General features: G+C 45.5%; 1 protein-coding gene across 3 annotated transcripts in view; it reads left to right on the plus strand.

Moving 5' to 3' along the window:
* The window catches only part of ddr2l (discoidin domain receptor family, member 2, like), a 57,371-nt gene extending 41,790 nt beyond the window's left edge, over positions 1–15,581 (plus strand). For 2 of the 3 annotated variants that reach the window (XM_045706759.2, XM_014172634.3), the window contains exons 12-17: positions 1,724–1,968; positions 3,298–3,437; positions 3,698–3,895; positions 5,559–5,793; positions 11,534–11,683; positions 12,346–15,581. In XM_045706759.2, the coding sequence (XP_045562715.1) occupies positions 1,724–1,968; positions 3,298–3,437; positions 3,698–3,895; positions 5,559–5,793; positions 11,534–11,683; positions 12,346–12,480 (1,103 nt within the window). In that variant the 3' untranslated portion in view covers positions 12,481–15,581. The remainder of the gene's footprint in view (positions 1–1,723; positions 1,969–3,297; positions 3,438–3,697; positions 3,896–5,558; positions 5,794–11,533; positions 11,684–12,345) is intronic. The other variant, XM_045706760.2, reaches the window with a different exon arrangement.
* Positions 15,582–18,838: the final 3,257 nt, after the last annotated feature.

Consider the following 18,838-nt stretch of genomic DNA (forward strand, 5'->3'; position numbering starts at 1 on the left):
TACTGTCTGGGACTGCCAGGGTTTGTTACTGTCTGGGACTGCCAGGGTCTGTTACTGTCTGTGACTGCCAGGGTCTGTTACTGTCTGTGACTGCCAGGGTCTGTTACTGTCTGTGACTGCCAGGGTCTGTTACTGTCTGGGACTGCCAGGGTCTGTTACTGTCTGGGACTGTTTTCATTTCATCCTTAGCTTTATGAGTCTGGCACTGTGTTCAAAATGTAGAGTAGGACTGCTGCTCTAGGATCAGTTTAGCCTTTTAGAACTTAATGAACAAGATTACTTGAACAAAGGGGATCTGATCCTAGATCAGAACTCCTACTCTCGGGCCCTGGTTATCATAACAGTCAGGAGCTTAGCACAAACTATCACTCTCTCTTTCTCTCTCCGCCTCCCCCTCTCTCCTCTTTCTCTTCCTTTTCCTCCTCCTGCTCTTCCTCCTCCTTCTTAACATTCTCCTCCCTCCTCCTCCTGCTCTTCCTCCTCCTCATCCTGTTCTTCCTCATCTTGCTCTTCCTCCTCCCTCCTAACATTCTCTCTCCTGCTCTTCCTCCTCCTCCTCCTCCTCTTCCTCCGCTTCCTCCTCCTGCTCTTCCTCCTCCTCATCCTGTTCTTCCTCATCTTGCTCTTCCTCCTCCTTCCTAACATTCTCTTCCCTCCTCCTCCTGTTCTTCCTCCTCCTCATCTTGTTCTTCCTCCTATTCATCCTGTTCTTCCTCCCCTTCCTCCTCCTCATCTTGTTCTTCCTGCTATTCATCCTGTTCTTCCTCCACTTCCTGCTCTTCCTCCTCCTCATCTTGTTCTTCCTCCTATTCATCCTGTTCTTCCTCCACTTCCTCCTCCTCATCTTGTTCTTCCTCCTATTAATCCTGTTCTTCCTCCACTTCCTCCTCCTCATCTTGTTCTTCCTGCTATTCATCCTGTTCTTCCTCCTCCTCCTCATCTTGTTCTTCCTCCTATTCATCCTGTTCTTCCTCCTCTTCCTCCCCTTCCTCCTCCTCATCTTGTTCTTCCTCCTATTCATCCTGTTCTTCCTCCTCTTCCTCCCCTTCCTCCTCCTCATCTTGTTCTTCCTCCTATTAATCCTGTTCTTCCTCCCCTTCCTCCTCCTCATCTTGTTCTTCCTGCTATTCATCCTGTTCTTCCTCCCCTTCCTCCTCCTCATCTTGTTCTTCCTCCTATTCATCCTGTTCTTCCTCCCCTTCCTCCTCCTCATCTTGTTCTTCCTCCTATTCATCCTGTTCTTCCTCCTCTTCCTGTTCTTCCTCCTCCTCATCTTGTTCTTCCTCCTATTCATCCTGTTCTTCCTCCCCTTCCTCCTCCTCATCTTGTTCTTCCTCCTATTCATCCTGTTCTTCCTCCCCTTCCTCCTCCTCATCTTGTTCTTCCTCCTATTCATCCTGTTCTTCCTCCCCTTCCTCCTCCTCATCTTGTTCTTCCTCCTATTCATCCTGTTCTTCCTCCCCTTCCTCCTCCTCATCTTGTTCTTCCTCCTATTCATCCTGTTCTTCCTCCCCTTCCTCCTCCTCATCTTGTTCTTCCTCCTCCTCATCCTGTTCTTCCTCCCCTTCCTCCTCCTCATCTTGTTCTTCCTCCTCCTCATCCTGTTCTTCCTCCTCTTCCTGTTCTTCCTCTTCCTCATCTTGTTCTTCCTCCTATTCTTCCTGTTCTTCCTGTTCTTCCTCCTCCTCATCATGCTCTTCCTCCTCCTCCTCCCTAATATCAGCGTGTGGTGGGGGCTATGCGGAGCCCGATGTCACCCAGTGCACCCCTCATCAGTGCTTCCAGAGCAGCGTGCCGCACTACGCCGAGACAGACATCGTGAGCCTGCAGGGTGTGACCGGCAGTAACATGTATGCCGTGCCCGCACTCACCGTCGACTCGCTCACCCGCAAGGACATCTCCGTGGCAGAGTTCCCCCGCCACCGGCTGCTCTTCAGGGAGAAGCTGGGGGAGGGGCAGTTTGGGGAGGTGAGGACCTTACTAGTGTTTAACTTCTTGTTGACATACACACAGACAACTGCAGATGACCTCATTCGTTCTTCATGAGCGTTTAAACGTTATATTCTTCAAGAGTCAATGAAGGATGTATAAATCCCAGATTGCCCCTTCAACAGTTATCCACTGGAGGAAACAACAGAAAAAGGTTTACTGTGTGTTATTTTACCAAACTGTTATTCATCACACTTTTCTGATTTCAAGTGTACATAAGTGCCTGTGTTGTTCACCATGTATTTATCATTACTCCCACATTTATAAACAACTTACTAATCATTAGTAGTCTTTTTTCAGTCCCTAATCTAAAGTGAGCGCTGTCTATACTATTTCAATAGTTTATAAATGTTTTGAGTGACCAGACATTGGTAGACATTCCTGCTGTACCTGGTGAAAGAACAAGCACACAACACAGGATGTTTAATGAACTATATATATGTAAAGTGTTGCTTCCGTCCCTCTCCTCGCCCCAACCTGGGCTCGAACCAGGGACTCTCTGAACACATCGTCCCTCTCCTCGCCCCAACCTGGGCTCGAACCAGGGACTCTCTGAACACATCGTCCCTCTCCTCGCCCCAACCTGGGCTCGAAGCAGGGACTCTCTGAACACATCGTCCCTCTCCTCGCCCCAACCTGGGCTCGAACCAGGGACTCTCTGAACACATCGTCCCTCTCCTCGCCCCAACCTGGGCTCGAAGCAGGGACTCTCTGAACACATCGTCCCTCTCCTCACCCCAACCTGGGCTCAAACCAGGGACTCTATGAACACATCGTCCCTCTCCTCGCCCCAACCTGGGCTCGAACCAGGGACTCTCTGAACACATCGTCCCTCTCCTCGCCCCAACCTGGGCTCGAACCAGGGACTCTCTGAACACATCGTCCCTCTCCTCGCCCCAACCTGGGCTCGAACCAGGGACTCTCTGAACACATCAACAACTGCCTCTCACGAAGCATCGTTACCTATCGCTCCACAAAAGCCTCAGAGCGAGTGATGTCACCGATTGAAACGCTATTAACGCGGACCCCGCTAACTAGCTAGCCATTTCACACCTGTTACATATATTCATGTGTGAATGATTAGCTTACTAACATTTACAAATGTGGGAGTCATGGTAAATAAATTATAAGCAAACTGTTTGCAAATGATTATAAATGGCTTATTATGGACCCTTAAAATAATGTGTTACTGGGCACACGATGAAAAACTTTATGCAACGAAAAAGGAAAATGAGTGTTTCTTATTGGACAATTCCAGGTAGTCCCTCCCTGTTTCAGTCTGTTTGGGGCCTAATGAACATGACCCAGTTCTCTGTGCAGGTCCACCTGTGTGAGGCTGAGGGTCTGCCTGAGTTTCTGGGGGAGGGCGCCCCCCTTCCCGACCGGGATGGACGGCCTGTACTGGTGGCGGTGAAGCAACTGAGGGCGGACGCCACCAACAATGCCAGGTGTGTGTGTTTGTTTATTTGTGTTCACCAGGTGTGTGTGTTTGTTTATTTGTGTCCACCAGGTGTGTGTGTTTGTTTATTTGTGTTCACCAGGTGTGTGTGTTTGTTTATTTGTGTTCACCAGGTGTGTGTGTTTGTTTATTTGTGTTCACCAGGTGTGTGTGTATGAATATTCCTACAGTACTCTGTGTGTATGAATAGCTATGTTCTGACCTGTGGTATTCTAACCCCCCACCACACAAACACACACACGCACACAGGAACGACTTCCTGAAGGAGATCAAGATCATGTCGAGGCTCAACGACCCCAACATCATCCAGTTGCTGTGTGTGTGTGTGAGCTCAGACCCACTGTGCATGGTGACTGAGTACATGGACAACGGAGACCTCAACATGTTTCTGTCACAGAGAGAGATGGAGAGCACCCTGACCCACGCCAACAACATCCCCGCAGTCAGGTGAGACCCTCCTCCTCTCACCATGCTCCTCCTCTGTCTCCTCCTCCTCTCACCACGCTCCTCCTCTGTCTCCTCCTCTCACCACGCTCCTCCTCTCTGCTCCTCCTTTCACCATGCTCCTCCTCTCTCCTCCTCTATCACCACGCTCCTCTTCGGTCTCCTCCTCTCTCACCACTCTCCTCCTCTCTGCTCCTCCTTTCACCATGCTCCTCCTCTATCACCACGCTCCTCTTCGGTCTCCTCCTCTCTCACCACGCTCCTCCTCAGTCTCCTCCTCTCTCTCCATGCTCCTCCTCGGTGTCCTCCTCTCTCCATGCTCCTCCTCAGTCTCCTCTCCTCTCACCAAGCTCCTCCTCAGTCTCCTCTCCTCTCACCACGCTCCTCCACTCCTCCCCTCTCAGCACGCTCCTCCACTCTCCTCTCCTCTCACCACACTCCTCCACTCCTCCCCTCTCACCACGCTCCTCCTCTCTCCTCTCCTCTCACCACGCTCCTTCCCTCCTCTCTCCTCTCACCATGCTCCTCCACTCCTCTCTCCTCTCCTCTCACCACGCTCCTCCACTGCTCTCTCCTCTCACCATGCTCCTCCTCTCTCCTCTCCTCTCACCATGCTCCTCCACTCCTCTCTCCTCTCCTCTCACCATGCTCCTCCTCTCTCCTCTCCTCTCACCATGCTCCTCCACTCCTCTCTCCTCTCATCACGCTCCTCCTCTCTCCTCTCCCCACGCTCCTCCTCTCTCCTCCCCTCTCACCACGCTTCTCCACTCCTCTCGCTTCCCCTCTCACCATGCTCCTCCACTCCTCTCTCCTCCTCCCCTCTCACCATACTCCACCACTCTCAGTCATTCCAACTATACCAGGGGTATTCAAATCCAAGCCAAGAGGTCCAGAGTACTACTGCTGGTAATGTTCTACCTGATAATTCATTTTACCCACCTGGTGTCCCAGGTCTAAATCAGTCCCTGATTAGAGGGGAACAATGCAAATCTGCACAGCAGTGGAACTGGCTTGGAGGTCCAGATTTGAATTGACCTGAACTAAACCAATTCTTTCACCCATAGAAATAAAGGTCAATGACTCAATATTCTATTACTACACCCTCACTTCCTCCAACAACATTGTTCTACATTGTTTTCTTCTTAAGCTAACACATTGGTTCTCTCTCTATCTTCGCTATCTTTCCTCTTTCTCTTCGCTATCTCTCCTCTCTCTTCGCTATCCATCTTCTCTCTCTTCGCTATCTCTCCTCTCTCTATCTTCGCTATCACTCCTTTCTCTCATTTCGCTCTCTCCTCTCTCTCTCTTCACTATCTATCTTCTCTCTCTTCACTCTCTCCTCTTTCTCTTCGCTATCTCTCCTCTCTCTTCGCTATCCATCTTCTCTCTCTTCGCTATCTCTCCTCTCTCTATCTTCGCTATCACTCCTTTCTCTCATTTCGCTCTCTCCTCTCTCTCTCTTCACTATCTATCTTCTCTCTCTTCACTCTCTCCTCTTTCTCTTCGCTATATTTCCTCATGCTTCGCTATCTCTCCTCTCTCTATCTTCGCTATGTCTCCTTTCTCTCTCTTTTTGCTATCTCTCCTCTCTCTCTTTGCTATCTATCTTTTCTCTCTCTTCGCTATCTCTCCTCTCTCACTTTTTGCTATCTCTCTCTCTTTGTAGTTTGTCAGACCTCCTGCACATGTCAGTGCAGATCTCGTCGGGCATGCGCTACCTGGCCTCTCTGAACTTTGTGCACCGAGACTTGGCCACACGCAACTGCCTGCTGGACCGCAGACTCACCATCAAGATAGCAGACTTCGGCATGAGCAGAAACCTGTACAGCAGTGACTACTACCGCATCCAGGGGCGAGCGGTGCTGCCCATCCGCTGGATGGCCTGGGAGAGCATTCTACTGGTGAGAAGGGATAATACTTCAGGGTCATACCACAAAATTAGTCCCTTTTGGGTAGTTAACTTGGTGAAGAAAATTGAACATTTTATTTCACAAAATGTTACAATTTTGTCATGACGAGCACGTTCAACCTCTCAAGAAGTTACATTTAAAAACTGACTATAGTAAGTGCTTATTAAGTGCCAAATAAAGTAACAGGGTTGATTGTCACAGAGTTGATCGTAACAGGGCCATAAATCCCCTTGTGACAGTGAGAATGGAAGTGTGTTGTGTGCAACAGGGAGGGGCAATTGAATGCAAGCTTCACAAAAAAAGGTAAGACCTTGGCAGGCTGCCAGTAAAAACCATTTCCAGCCTGTCTATCTATGGGTAACAGTCTTGACCTATTATGCTCAACCCTCTCAGTTTTCCACCACAAAAACACTGAAATGGGCCAAAAAGAGTAGAATCAGCTCACCTGGATTTGTGGATTTGACTATAATATATATAGCAGTATATATATATATACATACTGCTCAAAAAAATAAAGGGAACACTAAAATAACACATCCTAGATCTGAATGAATGAAATAATCTTATTAAATACTTTTTTCTTTACATAGTTGAATGTGCTGACAACAAAATCACACAAAAATAATCAATGGAAATCCAATTTATCAACCCATGGAGGTCTGGATTTGGAGTCACACTCAAAATTAAAGTGGAAAACCACACTACAGGCTGATCCAACTTTGATGTAATGTCCTTAAAACAAGTCAAAATGAGGCTCAGTAGTGTGTGTGGCCTCCACGTGCCTGTATGACCTCCCTACAACGCCTGGGCATGCTCCTGATGAGGTGGCGGTGGACAGTCTGTGGTGCAACGTGGCGTTGGTGGATGGAGCGAGACATGATGTCCCAGATGTGCTCAATTGGATTCAGGTCTGGGGAACGGGCGGGCCAGTCCATAGCATCAATGCCTTCCTCTTGCAGGAACTGCTGACACACTCCAGCCACATGAGGTCTAGCATTGTCTTGCATTAGGAGGAACCCAGGGGCAACCGCACCAGCATATGGTCTCACAAGGGGTCAGAGGATCTCATCTTGGTACCTAATGGCAGTCAGGCTACCTCTGGCATGCACATGGAGGGCTGTGCGGCCCCCCAAAGAAATGCCACCCCACACCATGACTGACCCACCACCAAACCGGTCATGCTGGAGGATGTTGCAGGCAGCAGAACGTTCTCCACGGCGTCTCCAGACTCTGTCACGTCTGTCACATGTGCTCAGTGTGAACCTGCTTCATCTGTGAAGAGCACAGGGCACCAGTAGCGAATTTGCCAATCTTGGTGTTCTCTGGCAAATGCCAAACGTCCTGCACGGTGTTGGGCTGTAAGCACAACCCCCACCTGTGGACGTCGGGCCCTCATACCACCCTCATGGAGTCTGTTTCTGACCGTTTGAGCAGACACATGCACATTTGTGGCCTGCTGGAGGTCATTTTGCAGGGCTCTGGCAGTGCTTCTCCTGCTCCTCCTTGCACAAAGGCGGAGGTAGCGGTCCTGCTGCTGGGTTGTTGCCCTCCTACGGCCTCCTCCACATCTCCTGATGTACTGGCCTGTCTCCTGGTAGTGCCTCCATGCTCTGGACACTACGCTGACAGACACAGCAAACCTTCTTGCCATAGCTCGCATTGATGTGCCATCCTGGATGAGCTGCACTACCTGAGCCACTTGTGTGGGTTGTAGACTCCGTCTCATGCTACCACTAGAGCGAAAGCACCGCCAGCATTCAAAAGTGACCAAAACATCAGCCAGGAAGCATAGGAACTGAGAAGTGGTCTGTGGTCACCACCTGCCGAACCACTCCTTTATTGGGGGTGTCTTGCTAATTGCCTATAATTTCCAACTGTTGTCTATTCCATTTGCACAACAGCATGTGACATTTATTGTCAATCAGTGTTGCTTCCTTAGTGGACAGTTTGATTTCACAGAAGTGTGATTGACTTGGAGTTACATTGTGTTGTTTAAGTGTTCCCTTTATTTTTTTGAGCAGTGTATATATATATATATATTTAAAAAGGAATAGTTTCACCATATTAAAAAGATAGTTCAGTTCACGCTACAGGGTTGTCTTTAAAATGAGGGGCATGTTGTTTTTTTACATTAAAATGAACCACTAATCACATTAAATAAATAATCATCTTTCGAAAGGATTCATTGTAACAAAATAGCAGCTTTTGTAACGGTCGTTGTATGGAGTGGGTTGAGTGCTCATATTTACTTTTATTTAACACTTATAAAAGAAAACAAGAAAACGAATGAACGACAAACAATCTTGCAGTCTACACACAGCAATGCAAAAACAACTTCCCACACTTCCCATTACAAACACACCCCTATAGATAGGACCTTCAATCAGAGGCAACGAGGAACAGCTGCCTCCAATTAACTAAACATAGAACTAAACACCCTAGATCTAACATAGAAATACACTAACCTATAACATAACCCATAAACCCCGGAACACTCTAAACAAAAACCCCTCTACATAACACATATCCCAACAAACCCCGAACCACATAAAACAAACACCCCCTGCCACGTCCTGACCAAACTACAATAACAAATAACCCCTTTTCTGGTCAGCACGTGACAGCTTTACTATGATGGTGTTGCTCTGAACCAGAGCATGTGAGCTGAGTTGAGCAGTTGGAAATCCAGCTCATTGCTCTGGCGCACCACATCCTTTCCAACCGCTCGGCTAAAAACCGTTTAACGCTCACAAGTAAAACAACTGCAGCTCCAAATTCACTCCATTCATAAAAATCCCAATTTAACCAACACCATCTATTGTTGTGACTACCTGGACCAACCATTTTGGTTTTCAATCCAAACCATATGATTTGAATGAAAAGTATTTGAATAAACAACATGAAAAGATGAATGGAAGAAGCACATAATTTCAAATAGGCTACATTCTTTTTTTATTTGTTTTATTTCACCTTTATTTAACAAGGTATTCTTTTGTCTTTTCTTTTTGGTAGACACTACATCACCATACTCACTCTCTTGCTCTTGGTCCTCATCTTTGTAAGTCACTTTGATTTAGCACCTGTGTGGTCTATCAGTTTCTTTATGAAAATATTTAGTGAACTCCATGATAGTAGCTAAAGCAAGGGTCTATTAGCAGTGCACAAGTAGACTACAGATGCATGCTGGGCCGGGAATGCCTTGAGCTCGTGAAGTGAGCGCTATTGGAGTGAAATTGGAGTGGGTGAGAAGGCCGACGCTCCAGCTTTTGGGAATCTTCTCGCTACGCGCTCCAGTAAAATTGGGTATGCACCGCTTGCCGCTCCGCTTGTCGCTCCGCTCCAGCTCCACTACTCGCTCCGCTTGTCGCTCCGCTCCAGCTCCACTACTCGCTCCGCTTGACGCTCCGCTCCATCTCCACCACTCGCTCCGCTTGACGCTCCGCTCCAGCTCCACCACTCGCTCCGCTTGACGCTCCGCTCCAGCTCCACCACTCGCTCCGCTTGACGCTCCGCTCCAGCTCCACCACTCGCTCCGCTTGACGCTCCAGCTCCACCACTCGCTCCGCTTGTCGCTCCGCTCCAGCTCCACCACTCGCTCCGCTTGTCGCTCCGCTCCAGCTCCACTACACGCTCCGCATGCCGACCGTATTACCTCCCAAGAGAATTCTCTTCGGTTATAGTCGCAGCTGTGTATATTCCCCCTCAAGCCGATACCACGACGGCCGTCAAGGAAAACACTGGACTTTATGCAAACTGGAAACCACATATCTTGAGGCCACATTTATTGTAGCTGGGGATTTTAACAAAGCTAATTTTTGGAAAAAGCTACCGAAGCTCTGTCAACACATTGACTGTAGTACTCTCTTAGGAAAAAAAATAGATCACTGCTACTCGCCTTTTTGAGATGCCTAGAAGGCCCTCCCCAACCCTCCCTTTGGAAAAATGTTTCTCCTCCCTTCCTATAGGCAGAAACTCAAACAGGAAGTACCCGTGCTAAGGTCTATTAAACGCTGGTCTGACCAATTGGAATCCATGCTTTGATCACGTGGACTGGGATATGTTCCGGGTAGCTTCTGAGAACAACATTGATGCTTACATGGACACGGTGACTGAGTTCATCAGGAAGTGTATAGGGGAAGTTGTTCCCAAGGTGACTATTAAAACCTACCCAAACCAGAAACCATGGCAGCATTCGCTCAAAACTGAAAGCGCGAACCACCACATTTAACCATGGCAAGGTGACTGGGAATATGGTTGTATACAACCAGTGTAGTTATTCCCTCTGTAAGGCAATCAAACAGGCAAAACGTCAGTACAGAGACAAAGTGGAGTCACAATTCAATTCCATGCTGTTTAAAGGTACATTCAACTTAGTGATGTAAACTTCGGACCCACTGGAATTGTGATACAGTGAATTATAAGTGAAATAATCTGTCTGTAAACAATTGTTGGAAAAATTACTTGTGTCATGCACAAAGTAGATGTCCTAACCGACTTTCCAAAACTAGTTTGGTAACAAGAAATTTGTGGAGTGGTTGAAAAACGAGTTTTAATTATTCCAACCTAAGTGTATGTAAACATCCGATTTCAAGTGTATATACTGTCTTCTATTGTACTGTATTTTAGTCAATGCCACATTGTTCATCCTAATATTGATATATTTCTTAATTCCATTCTTTTACTTTTAGATTTTTGTGTATTGTTGTGAATTGTTAGATACTGCTGCACTGTTGGAGCTAGGAACACAAGCTTTTCACTACATCCACAATAACATCTGCTAAAAATGTGTGACCAATAACATTTTATTTGATTTGAAAGGATGTGCAACATGAAAATGTGGTACCATTTACATAATTTAATTTATTGATAGTCCCTAACTAGCCCCAGAGACAGACTGTCCAATGTCAAACCAACTTCACCACAACCAGGCTGAAGCTAATTGGTGAAAGGAGTTGGCTAGCACTAGGTAGCATAGGCGATTCCAAGACGCAATACCTGGTTAGACTGTTTCAAGTTATCTAGAAGAGTGAGTGACTAACTGTGAACTGGTTTTTGAATGTAGAAACAAACACATGCGATTTGTGAACACACACACACAAGAGACACCCACAACACAACTCTTGTTGGGCTTCAGTCATGGCTGCTGCATTTCTTAATGACCAAGTCGAAAAACGAGGACAAATCTGAAAATGTATTTTTCTTATAGATGTTTTCTAAGACCCCCTTTCCATTTGTTTGACGAGAAACAAAGCCTTTGCTTGAAAAATGTGTAGTAGTATATATGGCTTCATTTCACATTGAAACAGTGGTGTTGAGTGGACGAGAGATAGATTATGTAAATGTGTTTCCTAAAATGTTATCATGTACCCATCAGAGCTCATTCAGAACTCTGATGGGAGCTATAGGCAACCATTTTGACCAGATAAGTCAACCTTTATTTGGCTCCATCTGGGTCCTATGCATTAGTGCACACCATAGCAAAACACTTATGAAACCCCTACCTGCTTGTCTATTTTCTTCCGTTTGGTGCCAAATCAATATGACCCAGATAGATCCCGTGGTTGTTGGTGTGAGGTTTAGGGTGAAGTTGGCCCTTGATGCTGATCTTGGGTCAGTTTTGCATGTTCTGCATTTTCAGCACTAATAGGCTAAGGTTAGGATTGGGGGAAGGGAATCTGATTCTAGATCTGTACCTAGGGGAAACTTCACTGTCTGTGTGGTTCCTCTCCAGGGTAAGTTCACCACGGCCAGCGACGTGTGGGCCTTTGGCGTCACCCTGTGGGAGATCTTCACTCTGTGTAAAGAGCAACCCTACAGCCTACTGTCAGACGAACAGGTCATCGAAAACACTGGCGAGTTCTTCCGAAACCAGGGCAGACAGGTAAGTGATTTTATTTAATTTATTCATTCATTCATTTATACATGGGTGACAAAAACATTTAATAAAAGAGAGAAGAGGGGTATCCGGGTACTGGATTCATCAGTGCATAGGATTAAACATGTCATTAGGTAGAGTAGCTTAGATTTGTCTCACATTCAACAACATGTCATTAGGTAGAGTAGCTTAGCTTTGTCTCACATTCAACAACATGTCATTAGGTAGAGTAGCGTAGCTTTGTCTCACATTCAACAACATGTCATTAGGTAGAGTAGCTTAGCTTTGTCTCACATTCAACAACATGTCATTAGGTAGAGTAGCTTAGCTTTGTCTCACATTCAACATGTCATTCTTTTCCATATGGGTAAAATATGACTTAGTTTTGTGCTCAAATTGTGTCATCCTGCATGCAATGTAAACTCATCCTGCATGCAAGGTAAAGTCCATTATATATCAGTGACTATTATTTATCTGTAACTATTATTTATCTGGGGCTTTTATATATCTGTGGCTTTATATATTTGTGACTATTATATATCTGGGACTATTATATATATGGGCCTATTATATATCTGGGACTATTATATATATGGGCCTATTATATATCTGGGCATAACAGTAATGTTTTGGCACCCCATCCCCCGTCCACCCCATTTTTCTTCTAGATCTTTCTATTCGCCCCACTGCTCTGTCCTCCCTCGCTATTTGAGCTGATGATGCGTTGTTGGGACCGCGACATCGCCGATCGACCCACCTTCGAGGGGTTGTACCAGGCCTTACGACCACACGTGGTCCAGTGAACTTTGAACCCTGGCACAACCAACGGGCTGTCCTGAGTGAGAGGTCCATTTAGCCTGAATTCTCTTCTCTTAACCCCTCTGACTGACAGAAAGAAGGACAGACGGACAAACATACGGACAGACAGAGTAACAGACAGGCATACAGACAGACAGACAGACAGCGAGGAGGACTGGAAGAGGATGCAGCGATGTTGTCATTTTGAGAGAGCAGGAAGTGGGTTGAGGTTATCACTTCCAGAATGTGGACCACTTCTTTCATCTTTCACATTCTTCAGTGATGAACCTTAATCATTTCAAATCCATGAAAAAAAGCTCTCACCCTTTTGTCTGTTGATGGTTTGTGTAAATTGAATTCTGTTCATCCATCTTTATACAGTATGTTGTGTTTTCATGTTGTTTTTGTATGGTAGGCCTACCAAAGAAAACATAATATCCCTAAATACCTGGCCTAGTAAGAAATCAACAACTGGACAAATGCTTTTGTCTTGAGGTCCTGTGGTTTTTTTTGTGTAAAGCACTGCTGCCTGGTTGTCTTCCATGAATCCATGATATGTTCCTTGTATTAACCCCACACTGGACTATGATCATTTTGATTTGTTTGACTCAGATTTTATTGTCCTTTTTGAATATGAATGTTATATAGGTCAGTTTGGATAAGGCCTTTGGCTAAAGCAGAACTACTGTCATAGCTAGAATAGGACCCTAACCCTCTGACCCTTACCCTCTGACCCTTACCCTCTGACCCTAACCCTCTGACCCTAACCCTCTGACCCTAACCCTCTGACCCTTACCCTCTGACCCTAACCCTCTGACCCTAACCCTCTGACCCTAACCCTCTGACCCTTACCCTCTGACCCTAACCCTCTGACCCTAACCCTCTGACCCTTACCCTCTGACCCTAACCCTCTGACCCTAACCCTCTGACCCTTACCCTCTGACCCTAACCCTCTGACCCTAACCCTCTGACCCTAACCCTCTGACCCTAACCCTCTGACCCTTACCCTCTGACCCTAACCCTCTGACCCTAACCCTCTGACCCTTACCCTCTGACCCTAACCCTCTGACCCTAACCCTCTGACCCTAACCCTCTGACCCTAACCCTCTGACCCTTACCCTCTGACCCTAACCCTCTGACCCTAACCCTCTGACCCTAACCCTCTGACCCTTACCCTCTGACCCTAACCCTCTGACCCTAACCCTGCTTTAGAGAGGGTTGGGGAGCCACAATGGACTGATGATGAGGAATAGAAAGCACTGTCCCCTTGGAGATGTCTACCGCAAGGCACTGTCCTGCTGGAGATACCCACCGCAAACTGTGCAGCCTTATCAGATAGCATTAAAGCTAGTTAGCATTATTAGATATCATTAGCTATCCCCTACAGAGATTCAGTCATCTGGATTGAGTAGCTGGAGGCTGGTTAGCTTTGGTCCAGGGGTGTTTGTGTGCATTCCAGTGGAGGAACATGCGCTGACGGTGACGTGGACCAGAGCTAGAAGCTGGACAACACTCTTTACGAGTATACAGTAGCTAGCATGTTGCTGTGGCCAAGTCTCTGACCATACAGTAGCTAGCATGTTGCTGTGACCAAGCCTCTGACCATACAGCAGCTAGCATGTTGCTGTGACCAAGCCTCTGACCACACAGTAGCTAGCATGTTGCTGTGACCAAGCCTCTGACCAAACAGCTGTTGTGTTCATAGCTCCGCCTTCAGATGAATTGAGCCATAGCAATAGAATTACTGCTGTACATCCCTGTTCTAGGGAACAGGGAAGTTACTGCTGTACTTCCGTTCGCCTGTTCTAGTACACATATTTCTATGATTGTAGCTGGCTTGCATAGAATTCATTCTGAGTTGCAGGGGATTGAAATGAAGGTTAACCTTAATTGTGGTTGTAAATACAATTGAAAAGCGATCTCTGTGTAGATGTCACATGTCCATAGGGAGATCAATCGATGTTGTCATGTTAGTGTAAAAGTTTTAAAAAGCCAAGTTTGACTTTTTTTGTTATTTCAAAACGTTATGCCCCCCCCCCCCCCCCCCTATTTTAAGTACATTTTTTTTGTATTGCTGCATCCTCTGTTGCCACAATATCTGAGTGAATGAACAGGCATCAAGTGTTTAAAAGTGGCTGACACCAAAGATCTCAACATTGAAATCAGCTTCCGACATTTCTTGTGTTGTCATTGTTAAGGTTATTAACATTAATATTAATGTGTTGTGTTGTTCACCTGTACTGTATCTGATACTTCATGGTGTGTCTGTGTCTGCTGAGAGGAGGGGCTCTGCTGAGAGCAGGGGCTCTGCTGAGAGGTGGGGCTCTGCTGAGAGGAGGGGCTCTGCTGAGAGGAGGGGCTCTGCTGGATGTGTTATGTGTATGTTTGACATTCCACGGAGCACTGGGGGAAGTGGTTCAACTTGAAGTGTGTTTAGATGCCCCGTTGTTGTGCAATACAATCTGCAACGCATGGAGAGGGGAGGGGGAGAGAGGGATGTAAGGAAACCACTAAACTCAATATCCCAGAGGTCTTTGCTGAAGTGAGCCTGTGTTAGCTAATGTTCGTTGGTAAAGATGAATCCCTTAATGCTGGTCCAGACAGAGTAAATCATGTTTTTTGTTTTCCATTGGTTAGGATTGGTTAGAAGAAAGCGGATTATTGACCCGAGCTCTGTAACAGTTCCTCTCTGGGGGGGGGGGGGGCTTTCTCTACTTTTTGGATGCCATGGAAGCACAACTGTGGTAAAGGTTGGTTTGAGCGTGTGCATGTGGCAGTCTGCTAGACTTAGTGTCTCTGTACAACGTGTTCGTACGAGTGTGAAAACCCAAAGGGGTTAGTGCTTGAATGCATAACGGGTGGTAATGACTGGTTGGTTTGGTGCCAGGTGATAGAGGACACTCTGATTTTTCTCTTTTCTATTCATTGCTTCAGTTTAGAAACTCTTCTCATACATATGTGGCTGACTTGTACATAGTGTAGTCAGAGTAGATTTGTATAGTAATATATTGGGTGCTGAGGAGAAGATTCCAGCCCCATGACAGTTTTCCTCTGATCTTTTCTTTCTCTTCGTTTCTCATATTAAAATCAAACTTGACAAACGGTATCATGTCTTTTTTTTTTCATCATAATATGTTTTAAGTGAGAAAAAAGGAAAGACATTCATATGAGCACTGCAACGCCTTCTCCACCCATGCTCTACCAAGGTTTTCCAGCACACAGCTTTGACCAGAGGATGCAAGCGGAGCTGGGCTGGAGCGAGGAGCGCAGCATGTGTAAATGCGAGCGGATTGAACTTATTTGTGAGTGTCTTTCTCTCCCGCTCAAATTTAGCTCCAATACCAACTCAGCCACGAGCTCTGGCCATGCTCTGCCCAGTATTTTTAATTTCCTTCATCACTGTTCTTTTAATTAGACCTATTTAATTAGACCTATTTATTTAGCCTACCCCACCACTAATGCGCAGAGATGTTGATATGAGTCAAACAAGAAATAGGTCACTGCCTGTGTAATTGATGACAAGACAACCAATGAGCCCATGCAGCATCATCAGAGACGTTCTGGTTTCTAAAAAGGCTGTTTAAAAAAGAACTGTTAAGATGTGAACACAACAGAGCCACAGTTATAATTAAAGCATCTGGTCATCAATGGATTAGAGAAAAAGCTGTTTGTTTTAATGCAGTGGCCACATCCTTGTTAAATAGCCTACGACATGTTGAAATGTTGATGCTTCTTACGATAGCCTACATCAAAACCAAATGGTACATAGTCACAAGATTAGATGGGGTGTTTGTTAAATTATCCATTTTAAACCAAAAAAAAAATGTATGGAGCAAATTTGGACCTGCTGTGTTTTTCTTTTTTCCGGCGGTGATAGCTGTGCGATTTTTACCTGTGCGATGAGTGGGATTTCCAACCGCTCACCTTGCTCACATACTCTGATCCCCATGTAAACTAGAACCGTGGCTTTCTTGTGTCTTTTACAGATTGTTTCTAGCCTTAAACATTGCAGAGTTATGCATCCTATACATTTCTATAATCCGTGTTTGGCATGCTGGCCCATGTTGACTCCCGTATTCGTGACATGTTCTTGTAACTACTATTTTGTGTCAAGTTGGCTTGATGTCCTTTTGGGGGGTGAACCATTCTTGATACACATAGGAAACTGTTGAGCATGAAAAAACCCAGCAGCGTTACAGTTCTCGACACACTCAAACCGGTGCGCCTTGCACCTACTACCCTATTCAAAGGCACTTAAATCTTTGAATGGCACACATACACAATCCATGTCTCAATTGTCTCAAGGCTTAAAAATCCTTCTTTAAACTGTCTCCTCCCATTCATCTACAGAGAGATGCTATGCTACTAGCCTCATGCCATGAATATGCATAGCCATCTTGAGACAACTCCAATATAGTGTTTTTTTCTCAGTTGTCACGTGTCCTACTTATATCAGTACACTTGTAACAACTTAAGCATTATGAAACATATTTCCGATCAAATTAACCTCACGTAGCAAATAAACCATAATTGTTTTGTTGTTGACCAAAGTCGACACTCTCATTGACCTCTATAGGACAGCTTGCTTGGTGGGTCGAAACAACGCCATCCACTGGATGGAGACAGGTTCTCCGCTGAGTTGGGCCTTTCTTCTTCTTCCTCTCTGATTCAAGTCACAGGAGGTTGGTGGCACCTTAACTGGGGAGGACGGGCTCGTGGTAATGACTGGAGTGGAATAAGTGGAACGGTATCAAATACATTCAACACATGGCTTCCATGTGTTTCATGCCATTCCATTCCAGGTTTGTTCTCAACCACTTCTTATTCTTAGTGCAGGCGAACAGCTGTGTTAATTAGTTGCTGAGCAACCGAGTTGCTGGGCCTGGTTTGAGATAGAGCTCTTAAGATTCGGCTGAAAATATCTTAGCATTTTCAGAAATGCTACAAAAAGGTAGCACATCGTTGGTTCTCTATTGGCACCTGAAAGCAATAAATGATACATTTAATCAAAACTGTTGCAGCTACAAACTTATTCACTTTATGAATGCTGTAGTCTTGTTATTATCCGACGTCTGGTATGTGGTTCTCGGTAAAGGCTGAACGGATCACGATGAGAGGTGGGGAATGTGTTGTGTACCTCCAATTAAGTTGATTTTAGAAGTATCATCGACACTGGCGTCATATTTATGGAACGCCGTTTGGATCAAAATATGCTTGTTGACCAATCAATACCTGAACATGACTGCATATCACATCAAACAGTTTCAAACATTTTTACGTAGTTATTACACATTGACTACATTATCACTCGTATTTCATATGTTACATCGATTAACTGATATGTATGCTATGATGCTGGTCAAGTTTTGTCTCGCGCACTTCCCGTTGCTGCACAAGGCAGGCACACACTTCCCCAAGCTCTGGGACAATGGTGGTCAGAAACAATGCTAGCTAGCTGATGGACGCAAACAATGTCCTCCCCCCAAAAACATAGCAAAACGACATCTGTTTCAGTAGTTATAGTTAGCTAGCCAACGATCTAGCTAGGCATCATCTGTACTGAACAAAAATATAAACGCAACATGTAAAGTGTTGGTACCATGTTTCATGAGCTGAAAAAAAAAAAGCTTATTTTTCTCAAATGTTGTGTAAAAATATGTTTACATCCCTGTTAGTAAGCATTTCTCCTTTGCCAAGATAATCCATCTACCTGACAGGTGTGGCATATCAAGGAGCTGATTAAACAGGATGATCATTACACAGGTGCACCTTGTGCTGGGGACAATAAAAGGCCACTCTAAAATGTGCACAATACCACAGATGTCTTAAGTTTTGAGGGAGCGTGCCATTGGCATGCTGACTGCAGGAATGCCCACCAGAGCTGTTGCCAGATAATTTAATGTGTATTTCTCTACCATAAGCCGCCTCCAACGTCATTTTAGAGAATTTGACATTACGTCCAACCGCAGACCATGTGTAACCATGCCAGCCCAGGACCTCCACATCCGACTTCTTCACCTGCGGGATCGGCAAACATGGCTCCCCAGTGGGTGGGCCTGGCTCCCAAGTGCTGCGCCCTTGTCCAGTCATGTGAAATCCATAGATTAGGGCATAATGAATTTATTTAAATTGACTAATTTCCTTATATGAACTGTAACTCAGTAAAATCTTTGAAATTATTGGATGTTGTGTTCATATTTTTGTTCAGTATAAAATCTCTAATTTATAAGACTATATACATAGACATGGAATCACTGGCCACTTTAATAATGGAACACTACTAACTTTAATAATGTTTACAAACTGCTTTACTCATCTCATATGTATATACTGTCTTCTATTCTACTGTATTTTAGTTAATGC

The sequence above is a fragment of the Salmo salar genome, chromosome 24, assembly GCF_965601325.2.
Source record: "Salmo salar chromosome 24, fSalSal1, whole genome shotgun sequence".
Classification (NCBI taxonomy): Eukaryota; Metazoa; Chordata; class Actinopteri; order Salmoniformes; family Salmonidae; genus Salmo; species Salmo salar.